Source organism: Bubalus bubalis, chromosome 9 (assembly GCF_019923935.1).
Source record: "Bubalus bubalis isolate 160015118507 breed Murrah chromosome 9, NDDB_SH_1, whole genome shotgun sequence".
Lineage (NCBI taxonomy): Eukaryota > Metazoa > Chordata > Mammalia > Artiodactyla > Bovidae > Bubalus > Bubalus bubalis.
This window is the reverse complement of record NC_059165.1, coordinates 93,080,791-93,101,143: the sequence shown is the minus strand read 5'-3', so window position 1 is coordinate 93,101,143 and position 20,353 is coordinate 93,080,791. Positions and strand designations below refer to the sequence as shown.

The following is a 20,353-nucleotide window of genomic DNA, read 5'->3' as shown; positions in this document are numbered from 1 at the left end:
AAAAGTGAAAGTGAAGTTGCTCAGTCATGTCTGACCCTCAGCGACCCCATAGACTGCAGCCTTCCAGGCTCCTCTGTCCATGGGATTTTCCAGGCAAGAGTACTGGAGTGGGATGCCATTGCCTTCTCCGGCAGGTCGCCCCTAGAAACTAGGAAAATCTAGAGTTTGGACTCTCCTGTGGAGCCTCCGGAAGGAGACAGCTCTGCCCACAGTTGGATTTTCGCCCCATAGGACTCCTTTTGAATTCCTCCTATCTAGCACCATAGAATAGTAAAGCTGTATTGTCTCAAGCTGCTGTTTGTGCTAATTCATTGCATGCCCACGGAGACCTGTCACCTCTCCACCCAGGCTCTGACACTTCACACACCTGCCATCTGGCAGAAGGCGAGCACCACCCTGCAGCACCCACACAGCTGTCTCACCATCCTGTTGCCCCAGTCCGTGTGTGCAGGCAATTTCCCCAACCCCACGCTGGGCTGGGTGTAGGCACCTCTCATCACCTTCCTTCTGGCTGTTAAACCTTGACCAAGATTCAGGAGAACCAGATCCTGACAACTCTTCCTGGCCCAGATTTGACTAGGGAGGGACCCGGGAGGCTATCTGCTTCCAACTGGGCTCAGAGAGGCTGGGGTGATGGCGACCGTGGTGGGCTATGGCTACAGGTTTGGTTGTTGCTGATCTTGTAGAGAGCCAAGCCGAGCTTTGAATCCAGGCTCTGGAAATTTTTGTCACCTCTAAATGTGACATCTTTTCCATCCCTTCAGAGGATCTTGAAGGTGGCGGTGTTCCTGGCAGTGTGAACATGGAAGTCTTTGACATCTTGTCGATGATGGTGATGATAGAGACGGTGATGGTAATGGTGCTAATGGTGATGTGTGGAAAGTTCCTAAAGAGACGGGACTATCAGACCACCTTATCTACCTCCTGAGAAACCTGTATGCAGGACAAGAAGCAACAGTTAGAACCTTGCATGAAGCAACTGACTGGTTCAAAATTGGGAAAGGAGGACCGCAAGGCTGCATATTGTCACCCTGTTTAACTTATATGCAGAGTACATCATGTGGAATGCTGGGCTAGATCGCTCACAAGCTGGAAGAAATATCAACAACCTCCGATATGTAGATGATGCCACTCTAATGACAGAAAGTGAAGAGGAACTAAAGAGCCTCTTTTTTTTTTTTTCCTTTTAAAATTTATTTGGCCATGCTGGGTCTTTGCTTATGTGAAGTGTGAGTGTGAAAGTCGTTCAGTTGTGTCTGACTCTGCGACCCCATAGACTATAGCCTGCCAGGCTTCTCTGTCCCTGGAATTGTCCTGACAAGAATACTGGAGTGGGTAGCTGGTCCCTTCTCCAGAGGATCTTCCCAACCCAGGGATCGAATCCAGGTCTCCCACATTGCAGTGGGATTCTTTACCATCTGAGCTACCAGGGAAGCCCTTGGTTGCAGCACTTGGGATATAGTTCCCTGACCAGAGATTGAACCCGGGCCCCCTACGTTAAGAGAATGGAGTCTTAACCACTGGACCACCAGGGAAGTCCCTAAAGAGCCTCTTGATGAAGGTGAAAGAGGGGATTGAAAAAGCTGGCTTAAAATTCAGCATTTAAAACTAAGATTATGGTATCCGGTCCCATTACTTCATGGCAAATAGATAGGGAAAAAGTGGAAACAGTGACAGATTTTATTTTCTTGGGCTCCAAAATCACTGTGGATGGTGACTGCAGCCATGAAATTAAAAGATGCTTGCTCCTTGGATGAAAAACTATGACAAACCTAGACAGCATATTAAAAAGCAGAGATGTCACTTTGCTGACAAAGGTCCATATGGTCAAAACTGTGTTTTTTCCAGTAGTCATGTATGGATGTGAGAGTTGGACCATAAAAAAGGCTGAGTGCCAAAGAATTGATGCTTTTGAACTGAGGTGCTGGAGAGGCCTCTTGAAAGTCCTTTGGAAAGCAAGGAGATCAAACCAGGAAATCCTAAAGGAAATCAACCCTGAATATTCACTGGAAGGACTGATGTTGAAGCTGAAGCTCCAATCCTTTGGCCACCTGCTGCAAAGAGCTGACTCACTGGAAAAGACCCTGACACTGGGAAAGATTGAAGGCAGGAGGAGAAGGGGACGACAGAGGATGAGGTGGTTGGATGGTGTCACTGACTCAGTGGATGTGAATTTGAGCAAACTCTGGGAGATAGTGAAGGACAGGGAAGCCTGGTGTGCTTCAGTCCATGGGGCCGCAGGGAGTCGGACACGACTGAGTGATTGAACAGCAAAAACAGGTGATGATGGTGATGGTGATTGTGGTGATGGTGGTATAATAGCCTCTCTTAGTTCAGTGCCAGCTCTGGGCTGAACCATAAGCATACATACACAACTCAATAGTTTCCAAGTTTCTGACTTTAAGACGACCCTCAAGATTTTCCTATATCCACCCCCTCCCTAAACTCTTATTTACTTAAGGTATTTTGTCAAATAACACCCCTTTAAAAACCTAGATCAATTACTTTAAAATTGGGATTAAAAGACACTTACTCCTTGGAAGAAAAGTTATGACCAACCTAGATAGCATACTGAAAAGCAGAGACATTACTTTGCCAGCAAAGGTCCGTCTAGTCAAGGCTATGGTTTTTCCAGTGGTCATGTATGGATGTGAGAGTTGGACTGTGAAGAAGGCTGAGTGCCGAAGAATTGATGCTTCTGAACTGTGGTGTTGGAGAAGACTCTTGAGAGTCCCTTAGACTGCAAGGAGATCCACCCAGTCCATTCTGAAGGAGATCAGCCCTGGGATTTCTTTGGAAGGAATGATGCTAAAGCTGAAACTCTAATACTTTGGCCACCTCATGCAAAGAGTTGACTCATTGGAAAAGACTCTGATGCTGGGAGGGATTGGGGGCAGAAGGAGAAGGGGACGACTGAGGATGAGATGGCTGGATGGCATCACCGACCCAATGGACGTGAGTTTGAGTGAACTCCGGGAGTTGGTGATGGACAGGGAGGCCTGGCGTGCTGCCATTCATGGGGTCACAAAGAGTCAGACATGGCTGAGCAACTGAACTGAACTGAACTGAACTGAATACATAACATGGAATGTACCATCTTAATTTTTTTTAGCCACACCTTGCAGCATGCAGGATCTTAGTTCCCCAACCTGGGATGGAAACTGTGCTCTCTGTATTGGGAGTGCAGACTCTTAACCACTGGACCACGAGGAAAGTCCCTGTCTTAACCGTTTTTGAGCCTAGGCTCAGTGACATTAGGTAGCTTCACATGTTGTGCAACCATCCCCACCATTCATCTCCAGGACTTTATGTTCCCAAACTGAAACTCCGTATTCATTAAATACCCACTCCCCACCCCACCCCCAGCCCCTGGCCCCCACTTCCTGTCTCTATGGTTTGAGGTCCTCTAGGGACCTCCTGTGAGTAGGATCAGGCAGTATTTGTCCTTTTGTGACAGGCTTCTCTCGCTGGGCATCATATCCTCAGAGTTCATCCATATTGTAGCAGGTGTCAGAATCTTCTTCTTTTTTAACATTGAATAATATCCCTTTTCTTGGGTGGACCACATTTTGTTGAGCTATTCATCCACCAATGAAAACCCCAAACCAGTTACCTAAAAAACTTTTTATATTGGAATAATTGTACATTCACAAGAAGTTGCAAAAAGTGTACAGACAGATCTGTATCCTTCTATCATATTTCTCCAATTTCTCTTACCTGGGTTACATATCATATAATGTTACAATTTCAAAACCAAGTGACTTATGTCAGTGTGATTTATAGACCTTATTCAGATGTCAACAGTTTGTCATTATTCACGTCTATGTGTCTATCATATCTGTTTATGCAGGGTTTTTTCACCTGTATAGATTTTTGTAACCACCACAAAAATGAAAAGTCTTCAGTAAGTTTATTTTTAAAAAGAAACTTTGTAAGAACTCTGCCATGAATGGAAAGTGGCTATGAGCGGCTAGAAGACAAACTTACTTTAAAATAAAGTAAATAATGTCTAGATGGTATAGCTGGATACTGTTGCCTGCTGAAGGTAGGCAAACAGTACTCTGTGTTTATCAAACAAAGGGATTAAATGTTGAGGCATAAACATATGTTAGCATCAACTGAGCCCCTCTTTTGTAACTATTGAGAATTGAAAAGAGTAAATAGATTTCTCGCCACACAGCTAAGTGAATGCAGGTCCACCTCACCAAAAAATGTTCTCCTTAAGGAAATGCTATATCAGCTTATTAAATCTTCACAGAATCCCTAAGAGGGAAGTACTATTATTTCTCATCTCACAGGTGAGAAAACTGAGGCTCAAAGAAGTGAATTCACTTGCCCATGGTCACACAGCTTAGGAATGGGAGGAACTCAGAATTCAAACTCAAGTCTGTCTGACTCTCAAACCAGAGGTTTCCGCAGCCCTGGGAAGTCAGGACTGGGAACCCCCGGCCTGGAACTCCACAGTCCCCTCCCATTCATTGGAAACTCAGACCCTCCAGGTATCTGAGGTCTTGTCTGCCCAAGAGAAATGGTTTCAATCCAGCCCAGTCTCCTATAGCCCAGACAGGAAGACTGGGGCCCTCAAAGGAGGTCATATCACCAAAGGCCCCCAAGGGAGCTGAGTAGAGTCCGTGGGGGCAGGTGTGCAGCTCTTGGCCTGGATCTGGGAGGCTTCAGTGTGTAGCTTTGGCAGTGTCTGGGTAGAAGCTTGGAGTCAGGAGCCTGCTTATGTGCACATCTTGGTGTCCTCACCTTGCATGCTGTATGCAAAGGACTGCCCTCTGCCTCACTTTGCCCATCTGTAAAGTGAGGATGGTGATCTAACATCACCAGTATTTAAAACTACTGTTCCAAGGAACAGTCTCCCTAACTCCCACTCCTAGGGAGCAGGGAAGGGAGGCCCCCTTTTCCACTCCCCCTTGCCCTCCCTGGATGGTGCCAGCCCTTCTGCTTATGCCCAAGGCAGCTGCCACCACCTCACAGGCAGGCTGTCCCTGGTGCAACCAGGGCGCCGTCCAGCAGGTTTTTCCTCCTCTCAACCTGCCTGCCGCAGGGCACTCCGCCATCCTCTCCCCGCCTTGGCTGGGCCTGTCCCTCTGTAGGCTCAGATGCTGCTCTCTGCCAGGCGCAGCCAGCGGGTGGCAGGTGAGGTGTCGAGATGCCCAGCATCTTCGCTTACCAGAGCTCCGAGGTGGACTGGTGTGAGCCCAACTTCCAGTACTCACAGCTGGTGGCCGAATTCTACAACACGGTGAGGCGCCGGGTGGGAGGGCTGGCAGGACAGAGTCTCAGCTAACAGGGGTTCAAGCCCCAGCTCTTCCACCTCCTTGCTGGGAAATCCTGCTCCAATGGCCTGCCTCTCTGGACCTCGGTTTGCTCATCTGTTAGGCAAGGCTTGCCTTGCTGGGTTTCATTCACTAGACTGTCTCTGTTTGGCATGAGCCTCGCAATAGTGACCTGAAAAAGAGTCCTCTCTGCCCTCCTGGAGTGGAGGATACAGAGGCTACTCCAGGCATTCATAAGCCAGGGTGATGGTGCTGTAAAGGGAGGTGCAAAGGCAGCTTCAGAGAAGCCAAGAGGTGGCTTCTGAGCCAGTGGTGGAGGGGTGGATCAGGGAGGACTTCCTGGAGTAGGTGGTTATGTCTACTTTATTCTCAGCTATACTCTCAGCCCAGGGTGACTAAATCATCTCGGTTTACTGGGACAGTCTTGGTTTCAGCACCATAAGTCTTGTGTCAGGAGACCCTTCAGTTTCAGGTATAACAGGATGACTGGTCATCCTTTCCCCAGCCCTTGCTATGGGGGCACAGCAAAAGAGCTCAAAAATCCTGTGTCAATGGATGTGTCAATGGCAGTGACATTTAACTGAAGCTTGAAAGATGTGCGTGAGCAAAGACATGTGCAGCTATGCTGTCCTGTGTGGGCTGCTGGGGACATTTCCTGGAGTCCCCAGGATGGTGGGTAATGAGGAAACATCCTTTACTCTGTGCCCTGCACATAGTACATGCTCAATAAATGATGAACATGCAATCTTGCACGTAATGGCCTTTATTGAGCACTTACTGTGTGCCAGGCATTGTCCTAAATATTTTGCCTGAAAAACCCCATTTAATCTTCCCTAGGAATTAGGCACCACATATAAACATCCCCCAGAGGAGGGCATGGCAACCCATTCCAGTATTCTTGCCTGAAAAATCCCATGGACAGAAGATCCTGATGGGCTATAGTCCATGGGGTTGCAAAGAGTTGGACACGACTGAAGCAAATTAGCATGTGTGCATAGTATATGGAGTTAGTTAATCCCATTTTCCAGGTGATGAAACAGGCATTCAGGGAGACTGAAGGATATGCCCAGGGTCACCCTGGTACTCAAATGTGGGATTTGAACTTGACACATCCAGGAGAGGCTTTTTTCTTGGAGAGGGGGAAGCTCAGTGCCACGATACCCAAGTTGCTCTGACTCTGTTACCTTTGACCTCAGCACTTTCGAAGCTGGAGCCTGAGAGTTTGAGAACCAAGGCATCCTTGCAGTTTCCCCAGCATTTGAGGTACTGGCCCTTCCTGGCCCTCAATGGCCTTTCCTTATAAAATGGGAGGGGGCTGAATATGCCAATGCCTAGAGGCAGAGAAGAGGGTTGGGGGTTCTGGAACCCTCCTCTCTGCATTCCCCAGCAGTCCAGAAAGTCCCATCTCCAGCCCCACCCCACAGAAGGCATGGAGAGAGGGCTGGCTCAGGTGTGGGCTGCATCCGGATCCATGTGCTCTTGCGCAAAATTCCTCTCCATGCTATCCTTCTTCAACCTGTCTTTTTTTTTTTTGCTGTGCTCTTGGGCTTGCAGGATCTTAGATCCTGGACCAGAGATTGAACCGTACCTATTTGCAGTGGAAGCACAGTCCTAACCACTGGGCCCTCAGCCCGTCTCTAAATATGGAAAATTGAAGAGCTTGTAGGTAACTCGCCAAGGCTGTAGGTCTAAAAACCGATTCTGGTCATGACACATATTCCGACAGATTTCTACATCATCAGCATCCAATACCTGCCTTTCCAGATACTTATCAGACAGAAACAAAAGTGTCACCAGACAGTATTCGCCTCGGGCATCTTTTTTGTTTTTTTCTTTTTTGGCTGTGCAGCTTGTAGGATCCTAGCTCCCTGATCCAGGGATCGAAAGTGGGCTCTGGCAGTGAAAGTGCCAAGTCCTAACCACTGGACCACTAGGGAATTCCCTAGGATGTCTTTTATTCTACTCAAAAGGCTTTGGCAAATAGATCAGGGCATGGGGAAATCAAATCTGAGTTGTTATAGAAGAGACTTTCTCCTCCAACACACTTCCGAGTTCCCTAACCCCATCACTATAGCTAATAAGGCATATACTTCGGGGATCCACAAACTTCTTTTATATATACATAATTTTATGTATTATTTTTGGCTGTGGAGGCTTTTTAGTTGCGATGAGCAAGGACTACTTTCTGGTTGCGGTGCTGAGCTTCTCATTGCAGTGGCTTCTCTTGTGGAGCACGGACTCTAGGGCACACAGGCTTGAGTAGTTGTGGCTCGTGGGCTCAGTAGTTGCTCCAGAGCACAGGCTCAGTAGTTGTGGTGCACAGGCTTAGTTGTTCTGCAGCATGTGGGGTCTTCCCAGATCAGGGATCCAATCCGTGTCTCCTGTATTGGCAGGCGGATTCTTTACCCCTGAGCCATCAGGGAAGCCCCCACAAACTCTTTTTATGAAGACCAGATAGACAATGTTGTTTAGCTAAGTCATGTCCAACTCTTTGGCGACCCCATGGAGTATAGCCTGCCAGACTTCTTCTGTCCATGGGATTCTCCAGGCAAGAGTACTACAGTGGGTTGCCATGCCCTCCTCCTGGGGATCTTCCCGACCCAGGGATCAAACCCAGGAATCAAATCCGTGTCTTCTGCATTGGCAGGCAGATTCTTTACCATCTGAGCTACCTGGAAAGCCCAAATAGACAGTAGTTTTGGATTTTGGGGAGCCACATGATCTCTTTCAAAACTACTCAATTCTGCCCTTGTAGCTAGAAATCAGCGAAGATGATATGTAAACAAAAGAGCATGGCTGAATGCCAATAAAACTTTATTCGTGGACACCAAAATGTGGATTTCAAGTAATTGTCACGTGTCACAAGATATTGTCCTTGTTTTAATTTTTGAAACCTTTTTTTTTTTTTTTTTTTCTGGGATGTTTCCCAACCAAGAATGGAACCCTTGCTGCCTGCAGTGGAATCTGAGTCCTAACCACTGGACCACCAGAGAATTCCCTTTTTGTGACCTTTTAAAATTGTAAACATCATTCTTAGCACATGGGCCATACAAAAGACAGTGGGCTGGATTTGACTCAGGGGGCTGTAGTCTGCTTCCTGTTCATATAAGAAGTTTTTCTTTTGTAAAGCCCAAATAGAAGACAATTTATTTTTTTCTTTTTGGCCTCTCAAATCAGGAGTTAAAAATGAGTTGTTGTTTTTTTTTTTAATGAATGTGGGCACACTCACATTCTGTGGCCTCCTTCGAGCAAGTTGACAACTCGTGTCAAGATATCAATTTACAGGGACTTCTCTGGTGGTTCAGTAACTAAGACTCTGTGCCCCCAATGCAGGGGGCCCAGGTTCGACTCCTGGTCCAGGAACTAGATCCCACAGGCCACAGCTAAAAGTTCAAATGCTGCAACTAAGCCCTGGTGCAGCCAAATAAATAAATATTTTAAAAAGACATCAATTTACAAATCAACTTTACCCCTGACCCTGCCATTGTACCTCTAGGAACTTTCACCAAAGAGAGAATCCCTATGGCTGGCAAAGTTTGTGTATAATGTCACCTCTGAGACATTTGCAATGGCAATAAATAAGTGAATAAAAAAGAAGCCATAGAAAATTCCCGGCAGTTTGGTGGTTAGGACTCTGCGCATTCACTGAAGAGTGAAGTGAAAGTGTTAGTTGCTCAGTTGTGTCAGACTCTTTGCGACCCCATGGACTGTAGCCTGCCAGGCTCCTCTGTTCACGGGATTTCCCAAGCAAGAATACTGGAGTGGGTAGCCATTCCCTTCTCCAGAGGACCTTCCTGACCGAGGGATGGAACCGGGGTCTTCTGCATTGCAGGCAGATTCTTTACCATCTGAGTCACCAGGGAAGAGGACTTGGATTTAATGCCTGGTTGGAGAACTAAGATCCTGTAAACTGCATAGCCAAAAAAGAAAAAGAAACCATAACATTTTCACCAATCTGTGTAGTGCTGAATACATGTCAAAATACTAGGCAGCTATTTAAAAGCATGCTTTTGATCTAGGTATGTAAATGAAAGACGATGTAGAAGAAAAAAAATTTTTTTAATATTTATTTCTGGTTGCATCAGATCTTAGTTGTGCCCATAGGCTCATAGCTCAGTAATCGCAGCGCTTGATCTTAGTTGCCCTTAGTATGTGAGATCTTAGTTTCCCAACCAGGGATTGAACCTATGTCCCCTGCGTTAGAAGGTGGATTCTTAACCACTGGACCACCAGGAAAAGCCCATGAAAGAAAATTTTAAATCCATTCACATGGATTTCATCACAATCCATTTAGGAGTCATAACTTGTAATTGGAAAACAATGCTCTCTGAAGAATCTTTTGCTTTCTTGTTGATCTGCTGGAAAGGAGCTGTGAGCCTGGAGTTGGTAGAGGCAGGGCCCAGCTGAACACAGTCAGGGTATAGAAGAAGGATGTGCTGGAGGACTCGGCTCAGGTTTCTGGAGGCTTCATGGAGGAGGGCACCTAGGAGTTGGGTTTTGAAGGAATAATAGGAGCTCACCAAGGCTGGTAGGAGTCTGGGAAAGGGAGCAGAAGAGAAGAAAATGATGTGCTAAGTCTTAGAAGTAAAAGAGGGACAACCAGTTTGGGAAGGTGTGTCTCTGTGCCCAAAATATGGGGCTAGATAAAGATGAAGGTTTTTTAAAAAATTAATTAACAAATTTTATTTTTGGCTGTGCTGGGTCTTCGTTGCTGCTTGGGGTCTTTCTCTGGTTGCAGCGAGCGGAGGCTACTCTCGTTGCCGTGTGCGTGTGCAGGCTTCTCATTGTGGTCGCTCTTCTTCTTGCTGGGCACGGGCTCTAGGGCACTCAGGCTTCAGCAGTTGTGGCCCATGGGGCTTAGTTGCTCTGTGGCATGTGGAATCTTTGTGGACCAGGGATCTAACCCATGTGCCCTGCATTGGCAGGTGGATGCTTACCCACTGAGCCACCGGGGGAATGCATGGATGAAGTTTTCAATACTGAGTTGGAGTGTTTGAAATTTTTCCTGTATTCATCGATTGGCTCATTATGCATTCAGCAAAAATGCTGTAAACCAACTTGTGCTGGGTGATTCCAGGTCCCAGAGAGGCTTAGGGCCCCCAGGCTGTGGAGGGGGTGGTTCAGAATTAAGAGTGGACTCCTCCCAACCCCATGGTTAGCTCGTGACTAAGGGAGAAAGAGGGCTCCCGAAGTAATGGTGGGGAACCATGGGGTGGGGTGTGACACCTCTGTTTGGTGGGTGGGAGAGGGAACCTCGATGCTTAAGGAATAGTTAATGTTCTCTAAAGTGGATGAGTCAAAGGAAACAGCATATGCCAAGGTCTTGAGGTGAGAGACAAGAACTGGTAGCTGAAAGCCAGCACCTAGGCTGCCTGCCCGAGGGGGTGGGATGGAAGGTGAGAAAAAGGGCTGGTGAGGTTTCCAGAGGCCAAGACAAAGCTCTCACGCAGAAGAGTCCATGCGCCATTGTGCAGGCACTGGGGAACCATGGCAGACCTGGGAGCATGGGGGACTCCACACTGTGGGGGTGGCTGGGACACCTGATTGCGTTTCACAGTCTGGCCAGGAGTCTGGAAGTGTGGTCCAGCTGTGACAGAGCGTGGTGGGAGGGGTTGGGATAGGATGAGCATGGTGTGTGGTGCGTGGGCCACCCCAGTCAGTGCCTGTTTGCTTTGGCTTGGTGGCCTCCTTCTGGGCTGCTGTTAAGTTGGGAGAGTTTCAAGTGGTATAGGGAGATGTTTCAAGGCTCCTCCACCCTGACTTTAACTCCCAGAGGCAGCTGTGCTGCTGAAATTTCTTCCCTGGGATCCTGCCAAAGTTTCAGAAGCTCTGCATCCCATCCTCCCTAGAAAACTCCCTCTCAGATGATCAGATCCAGAGCAGTGGGATGGCGTGCCTGCTGTGGGGAGCTGCATGGGCAGGTGGGAATGAGTAGGGCGAGTCTGGTGGGGGGTGGGTATTGAACTGACAGGGAGATAAGAGCCAGGAGGTTGCCAGCTGCAGTACCCACACCTCCATCAGCTTCCTCACCTCCTCTTCGGACAACCTTGGCATGGCTGGCCTCTGCAGTGTGCTAATAACTCCCGTCTCTCTCTTCCCTGGATGCGTGTGACTCAGGCACAAGGCCCGCCCCTCTCTGAGCACCTGGCTGTGACTGACAGGTCCCATGAGCTCAAAACCACACCTCCTTCTTCTGCCTTTCTTCTCAACATTCACAGCAACAGCAATTTCTTTCCTTTTTTTTTTTTTTTTTGCTTCATTGCACATCTTGCAGGATCATATTAATAGTTTCAGGGACCAGGGATTGAACCTGGGCCCGGCAGTGAACGCGCTGAGTCCTAACCACTGGACCGCCAGGGAATTCCCACAGCAACAGCAATTAATTCCAGAGCACCTCTGGTATGCCAGGCCCAACAGAAACCGAGGAGGGCATGGTTCCTGCCCTCAGGGAAAGCAGATGCCATGAATAGGATAATTGCACACCTGAAACTGATGAGAACGCCCCTGCTACATCCCGGTCCCAGACTCAGTAGGTCCCTCTGGATCTCTCTTCTCCTTCGGAGAAACAGGCATCGGTGATCCCCCCACCCCCCACCACTGGCCTCCTAGAGCTGACGCCGGGGTAGACTGAAACGACCCCTTTATTTCCCTCTTCATTCATCGGAAACTGATGGAACCAGGCACTGCTCCAGCTCCAGGGACACAGCGGTGATCAAAGCAGACAGAAATGCCTGCTGTCATAGGGCTGGAATGGGTCCTCCCCAGTGGCTCAGCAGGTAAAGGACCTGCCTGCAATTCAGGAGACAGAGGAGATATGGGTTCAGTCTCTGGGTGGGGAAGATCTCCTGGGGGAGGAAATGGCAACCCATTCCAGTATTCTTGCCTGGAGAATCCCTTGGACATAGGAGCTTGGTGGGCTCCAGTCCATGGGGTCACAGAGAGTTGGACACGACTGAGTGTGCACGCACGGGTGGTGGGGTTGGTGTCCTGGGAGATGGAAGCACTAAACGAGACTGAAGGGTATAGGGTGCCAGGTTGTGGTATGTGCTAGGGAAGAAAAACTCATTCATTCATTCCTCCTATCCAGCAGATATTGACCGAGCGCATGCATGGTGCTCAGTCATGTCTGACTCTTTGGGACCCCATGGGCTGTAGCCCGCCAGGTTCCTCAGTCTGTGGGCTTTTCCAGGCAAGAAGACTGGAGTGAGTTGCCATTTCCTACTTCAGAGGACTGAGTTCCTATGCAACAAGGGGGTTTCTGTGGGACGCTGGGGCTTCCCAGGTGGCTCGGTGGGTAAGGAATCTGCCTGCAGTGCAGGAGATGCAACCTACTCCAGGGTTTTTGCCTGGTCAATCCAAGGGATATATATATATATAGATAGATACACACACACAAAGAATATATTCACTTTCACTTTTCACTTTCACGCATTGGAGAAGGAAATGGCAACCCACTCCAGTGTTCTGGCCTGGAGAATCTCGGGGACGGGGGAGCCTGGTGGGCTGCCATCTGAGGGGTCACACAGAGTCGGACACGACTGAAGTGACTTAGCATAGCATAGCATAGCATATATGCCTCACTACTTGTGGGATCTTAGCTACCCCGCTAGGGATCAAACCCAGGGCCCCAGCAGTGAGAATGCAGAGTCCTAACCACTGGATCACCAAGGAAATCCTTTTCCATGTTCTTTCCCATTATGGTTTATTATAGGGTATTGAGTATGGATCCCTGTGCTGAAAATAGGACCTCGTTGTTTATTTTATATTCAGTAGTATGTATCTATTAATCTTACACTATAATTTATCCCTCCTGCTCCCCCAGCCATGTTTCTTGATTTGATTGATTCAACAAATTCTTCTGGAGTGCCTACTGGGTGCCCAACTTGAAAGGCATTAGTGACACAGCTGAGGATAAAACAGGTGTTTTCTGTCTTCATGGAAGTCACAGTAGGTGAAGTCGTGCCTTGGAAAGAAGCATGTTTTTAAAAAATATTTATTTATTTAGGCTGCTCTGGTCTTCATTCCTGCACATGAGCCTTCTTTGGGGGTGATGAGTGGCGGTGGTGGGGGGGTACTCTTCATCGTGGTGCACAGGTTTCTCGTTGCAGCGGCTCCTCTTGTTACGGAGCACAGATTCTATAGCATGGACTTCAGTAGTTGCGGCTCTGGGCTCAGTAATTGTGACTCGGACTTAGTTGCCCAGTGGCGTGTGGAATCCTCCCAGACCAGGGATCGAACCTGTGCCCCTGCATTGGGAGTGTAAGACTCTTAGCCACTGAACCACCAGGGAAGTCCCGGGGCTGTGGTTTTATCCCAGGATGGTGGGTAAATGAGAAAGGCTGAGATGAGGTGAGGCGTTAATTCAAGTCACTCTCCTTCCTTCCTCCCTCTCCTCCTTCCCTTCCCCCATCTCGCTCCCTTTCCTCCTTCCAGCCCTAAGGAATCCAGCCACATCCACTTACCAGATGCCCTGCCAGATTTTGATGATCCAAACAGCAAAGCATTCTAGAATAATAGCTGCCCCATGGCACGCTGCACAAGCGCCAGGCACATGTACGCACTATTGACACATATTCTTTTTTTTTTTAATCTTTATTTATTTGGCTGCATCAGGTCCTAGTTGCAGCATGCAGGATCTGTTAGTTGGGGCTTGTGAACTCTTATTTGCCACATGTGGGATCTAGTTCCCTGACCAGGGATCATACGTGGGCCCCCTGCATTGGGAGTGCCGAGTCTTAGCCACAGGACCACCAGGGAATTCCCCTGACACATATTCTTTGTGTGTATTATTCTCTACAAAAATTTGCTGGGCACCTACTGCACGCCAGGCACAGTTCTAGACACTGGGGGCTGGCAGCAGTGAACAAAACTGCCCAAACCCCCTGGTCTTGCAGCACTCAGTTCTCCAGTCCTCACCGTGGTGCTCAGAGATAGGGCCTGTGGGTTTTGTCTTAATACTTGTTTATTTATTTTTGGCCGCCCAGGGTCTTCGTTGCTGCTCCGGCTTTGTCTAGTTGTGACAAGTGGGGGCCACTCTCTCGTTGCAGTGTGCTGGCATCTCATTGCAATGGCTGCTCTTACGGCAGAGCAACCAGCTGTAGGTGGTGTAGGTTCAGTAGCTGTGGCCCACGAGTCGAGTTGCTCCTCAGCATGTGGGATCTTCCTGGACCAGGGATTGAACCCCTGTACTGATAGGCAGATTCTTAACCACTGGACTACCAGGGAAATCCCAAGGCCTACATTTTATAGAGGAGGAAAATGAGGCACAGAATAACCCCCAAACTCTGACTGGATACCTGGTAAAAGGGAGGGACTTTGAGGGTTTTTTATTTCTTTTTTTGGCCATGCCATGTGGAATGCAGAATCTTAGTTCCCTGCCCAGGAATCAAACCCATGCCCCTTACAGTGGAAGTGTGGCATTTTAACCACTGGACCACTAGAGAAGTCCCAGGGACTTTGTTTCAGACACTGGTGATATTCTTGAAGGGAGGGTTCCCTGATGGCTCAGATGGTAAAACAAAAAAAATCTGCCTGCTAATGCAAGAGACTGGAGAAGACTCTTGAGAGTCCCTTGGACTGCAGAATCAAACCAGTCAGTCCTAAAGGAAATCAACCCTGAATATTCATTGGAAGGATTGATGCTGAAGCTCCAATACTTTGGGCACCTGATGCGAAGAGCCAACTCATTGGAAAAGACCCTGATGCTGGGAAAGAGTGAAGGCAAGAGGAAAAGGGGGCTGACAGAGGATGAGATGGTTGGATGGCATTACCAACTCAATCAACATGAGTTAGAGCAAATTCTGGGAGATAGTGAAGGACAGGGGAGCCTGGCCTGCTGCAGTCCATGGGGTCAAAGAAAGTCAGACATAACTTAGTGACTGAGCAACAACAACAACAATGTCCTTGAGCACACAGATGGTACTGAAGGGGTGGATGATTGTTGAATGAATGAATGAGTGAATGAATGACTGAACTGAGGTGAAGTCACCTTCCGGGGCCAGGACGCAAGCAGTCCAGCTCATGTGTGTGAGAGTTCAGGACTGGCGGTAATCTCGGGCTGGTGTCTTGCCCAACTCTTGGAGTCTGGGTGGGGCCAGTGATTGGGAAACTTGGGCTCTGATTCTATCAGAGACTCCAAAGCCACTTGGAGCTTATTAGTCACAGGCACCGCCCGTCACTGAGTCCTCATTCTACACACTCAAGGACGTTCAGAACCCCTACCTTCATTATGTAGGCAGCTGAGCTTGGAGTATCTGTACCAATAATAAGCCTGATATTATTATCTCCTTCAATCATAACAAGAGCAGCAGCAGCCTTTACTATTTCTTGAGCTGAAACCATGTCCCCAGCAAGGTAGCTTTTCAATGCCTGGCCTCATGCACCCATCATCCCTTGCCAACAGCCTTCATGGTAGCATCGCTGTTGTTCTTGTCCAGTCACTCATTGTGTCCAAATCTTTGTGACCCCATGGACTGCAGCACACCAAGCTCCTCTGTCCTTCACCATCTCCTGGAGCTTGCTCAAACACATGTCCATTGAGTCAGTGATGCCATCCAACCATCTCATCCTCTGTTGTCCCCTTCTCGTCCTGCCTTCAGTCTTTCCCAGCATCAGGGTTTTTTCCAATGAGTCAGCTCTTTGCATCAGGTGGCTAAAGTATTGGAGCTTCTGCTTCCGTAGAAGTCCTTCCAATAAATATTCAGGGTTCATTTCCTTTAGGATTGACTTGTTTGATCAAGAGTTTTCTCCAACACCACAGTTCAAAAGCATCAGTTCTTCAGCACTTAGCCCTCTTTATGGTCCAACCCTCACATCTGTACATGGAAAGACTACTGGAAAAACCGTAGCTTTGACTATTTGGACCTTTGTCAGCAAAGTAATGTCTCTGCTTTTAATACACTGTCTAGGTTTACAGTAAAATAGGAGAGGACCATCAAAACCTAGACAGCATTGATGGTGCATGAATTTTACTGGTGCACGAAAGGGGGACTCAGAGAAATTAGATGACACATCCAGGAAACAGGGGAGCCCCCCTTTAGTCATCACCACACATCTAGTCCTCTTGTTTTTCTTTAAATTTTTTAAACATTTTTTATTAATTTGTTTGGCTGCACTGGGTCTTAGTTGCGTTTTGTGAGATCTTTAGCTGTGGCATGTGGGATTGAGTTCCCTGATCATGGGTGGAACCCAGGCCCCCAGCATTGGGAGTGCAGACTCTTAGCCACTGGACCACCAGGGAACTCCCATCCTATCTTTCAAAGCACGGGGTAAAAGCAAACTTCAGAGGTGTGCAACCTTGGAGACATCACTCTACCTCTCTGAGACTTAGGTTCCACATTGCCAAACAGGAACTAGAAAGCCTGGCCTTGATGGGTGTGTGAGGATTAAGAACGATCTGTAAAGTCACGTGCTCAAAAGATTAGAAAGTAACTAGAAAGTAATTAGAAAGTTATAGCACCTTCTATTCAGAACTTTCTAGATGCAGGACCCTCTGCCAAGTATTTTTTAAAATTCACTACTTTTTTTGACTGAGCTGGGTCTTTGTTGCGGTGCCCAGGCCTTCTCTAGATGTGGCATGTGTGGGCATCTCTTCTTGGGAGCATAGGCTCTAGGTATGTGGGCTCAGTTACGTTGGTGCCACTCAGGCTTAGTTGCCCCTCAGCATGTGGGATCTTCGAGGACCAGAATTGAACCCATGTCCTCTGCACTGGCAGGTGGATTCTTAATCACTGGGCCACCAGGGACATCCTTGCCAAGTGTTTTCCCATGTGTGACAGGTAAGTCCATTTGAACTGTTTTGAGAGCCAGTCAATAGGAGATCACTCTCCTCTTTCACCTTCATTAAGAAACTGTTTAGGGATTCCCTGGTGGCTCAGTGGTGAATTCCCTTGCCAGTGCAGGAGACACAGGTCCAATCCCTGATCTGGGAAGGTCCCATACGCCTGGGAGCAGTTGAGACAGTGCGCCACAACTGTTGAGCCTGTGCTCTAGGCCCTGGAAGCCTACACACCACAACTACTGAAGCCCGAGCTTGGAGCCCTTGCTTTGCAACAAGAGAAGCCACTGCAATGAGAAGCCCATGCACCACAACTAGAGAAAGAGCCCAGAAGCAGCAGCAAAGATCCAGCACAGCCATAAATAAATACATAATTTTTTTTTATAAAAAAGAAGCTCTTTAGTTCCTCTTCAGTTTTTGGTATCAGAATGATATTATGTGCATATCTGAGGTTGTTGCTACTTCTCCCGTCAGTCTTGATTCCAGCTTGTGATTCATCCAGCCCCGCATTTTGCATGGTGAAATCTGCATAGAGGTTAAATAAGCAGGGTGACAATATACAGTCTTGTCATACTCCTTTCCCAATTTTGAACCAGTCAGTTGTTCCATGTAAGGTTGTGACTGTTGCTTCTTGACCCACATACAGGTTTCTCAGGAGACAGGTAAAGTGGTCTGGTATTCCCATCTCTTTAAGAATTTTTGCATTTGTTGTGATCCACACAAAGGCTTTTGCATAGGCAGTGAAGCAGAAGTAGATTTTTTTGGTATTCCCTTGCTTTCTCTGTGATCCAACAGATGTTGGCAATTTGATCTCTGATTCCTCTGCCTCTTCTAAACCTAACTTGTACATGTGGAAGTTCTAGGTTCATGTATTGCTGAAACCTAGCTCAAAGGATTTTGGGCATAACCTTGCTAGCATGTGAAATGAGTGCAATTGTACAGTTGTTTGAACATTCTTTGGCATTGCCCTTCTTTGGGATTGGAATGAAAATTGACCTTTTCCAGTCCTGTGGCCACTGCTGAGTTTTCCAAATTTGCTGACATACTGAGTGCAGCACTTTAACACCAATATGTTTTAGGATTTAAAATAGCTCACCTGGAGTTCCATCACCGCTACTAGCTTCGTTCATAGTAATGCTTCCTAAGGCCCACTTGCTTCACACTGTAGGGTGTTTGACTCCACACCATCGTGGTTATCTGGGTCATTCAGTAAGACTTTTTTGTACTGTATTCTGGCTCCTGAGGTTATAATGGAGAAGGCGGAAGCCACAATCCCTATTCTCAAGACTAGATGTAGCAGGAGACCCAGATAGTTCTAGAACAGCAAGACCAGGGTCAGAAACATGGGACTGCATGGGACACAAAGGAAGACCACCCTGCCCCTGCCCTGTGAGCTTAGGAAGGCTTTAGGAAGAAAGCAATCCCCAGGCTAAATACAGAGTCAACTACTCTGGCAAAGAGGGCTACATGGGAATGAGAGCCTTACAGGCAGTGGGAAGAGTCTGAGCAAACTCAAGGAGGTAAGAAGTAAAGTAGGAGCTGAGTTATTCTTTCCACCCAGATTGCACAGTTGAAGGTGGGGAAAGGTAGTTACGGAGGGAATGTGTAAGCCAAGTTAAAGAATCTGGATTTGATGTGTGGGAATCACAGATGTGTTCTAAGTGGAGGCTTAAGAGTTTGGGAGGCTGGATGGCTCAGCATCTTCAGGCACGCTTGGTTTCCCCAAGGGCTTGCCTGTGGCTGAAGATGGAGGGGACGTCAGATTTGTGTGGGGTTTTTGCCCATTCAGTATCCATGGCTCCATTTCCCCTTCATCAGCCACCTGGTTATGGTCTCGGTGGGATGCTCACTCAAAGTAGGATCAGATGTGGCCCAGGCTACACTCGCCAGACTTTTTTTTTTTTTAATTCGGCTATGTCAGGTCTTAGTGGTAGCATGTGGGATCTCCCGTTGCAGCTCATGGACTCTGCGGTTGTGATACATGGGCTCAATGGTTGTGGCGCGTGGGCTTAGTTGCTGTGTGGCACATGGGATCTTAGTTTCCCAATCAGGAACTGAACCTGCTTCCCCTGCATTGCAAGGTGGATTCTTAACCACTGGACTGCCAGGGACATCCCCACTCTCCAGAATTTGAAGTTTGGGCCTGCACAGAAGGACTGAATACAGTTGTTTTCATTCGTACCCAATATTGCCCCCTGGAGAGACTGTCTATTAAAGGGCCAAAGCTATTCCGGGTTCTGGTTTTCTTGTCCTCTGCAATTCCTTTCATTACCGAGCTCCTTGTAATAAATGAATGAAAGAACAAATACATGAATAAATAATTTGGTCAATTAAATAAGTAACCACACACGTGCACACACACACAGTTTATATTTATAGTTTAGTTCATCAGAATCACTTTCTGTTGCTTGCTACGAAAGAACCCCAGCTAATATACCACTGCTGCTGGATTCATGGGGCTCAGCCTGTAGAGAGCTACCTTACCACTCCTGGGCATATATCTGGAAAAGATAAAAACACTAATTAAAGATGCATGCGCCTCTGTGTTCATAGCAGCATTGTTACAATGGCCAAGACATGGAGACAACCTAAATGTCGTTTGATGCCTGCATGAAGAAGATGTGGAACATACATACAATGGAGTACTACTCAGCCACAAAAACAAATGAAACAGGACTTCCCCCATGGCCCAGTGCTTAAGAGTCTGCCTGCCAATGCAGGGGATGTGGGTTCGACCCCGGATCAGGGAACTAAGATCCCTCATGCCGTGGCACAGCTAAGCCCATGTGCTGCAGCCACTAAAGTCCCCACACACCTAGAGCCTGTGCTCAGCAGCAAGAGAAGCCACTGCCACGAGCAGCTTGTGCGCTGTATTGAAGAGTAGCCCCTAGTCACCGCAACTAGCCCCCATTGCGCACAGCATTGGAGACCCAGCGCGGCCATAAATGAATAAAATTTTAAAAAAAGAATGATACTTTGCCATTTTCAGCAACATGGATGGACCTAGAGATGATCATACTAAGTGAAGTAAGTCAGACAGAGACAAATATCATGATATCACTTACATGTGGAATCTAAAAAATAATACAAGTGAATTTATTTACAAAACACTCACAAAGAAAACAAATTTATGGTTACCAAAGAGGATGGATACACCAGGAGCTTGGGATTAACAGATACAAACTACTCCTATGTAAAATAGATCAATAAAGACCTACTGTATAGCACAGGAAATCACATTCAGAATTTTGTAATTACCTATAATAGAAAAGAATCTGAAAAAGAACAAATA

At 47.5% G+C, this 20,353-nt stretch overlaps 1 protein-coding gene across 5 annotated transcripts in view; it reads left to right on the top strand.

Moving 5' to 3' along the window:
- The window catches only part of ACER1 (alkaline ceramidase 1), a 53,480-nt gene that overhangs the window by 25,391 nt on the left and 7,736 nt on the right, over positions 1–20,353 (top strand). Inside the window, exon 1 of one of the 5 annotated variants that reach the window (XM_025293315.3) lies at positions 4,878–5,251. The exons of 3 other annotated variants lie outside the window; for them this stretch is intronic. In XM_025293315.3, the coding sequence (XP_025149100.1) occupies positions 5,159–5,251 (93 nt within the window). In that variant the 5' untranslated portion in view covers positions 4,878–5,158. Of the gene's footprint in view, positions 1–4,877; positions 5,252–20,353 lie in introns of those variants that run through there. One more of the 5 variants, XM_006069364.4, reaches the window with a different exon arrangement.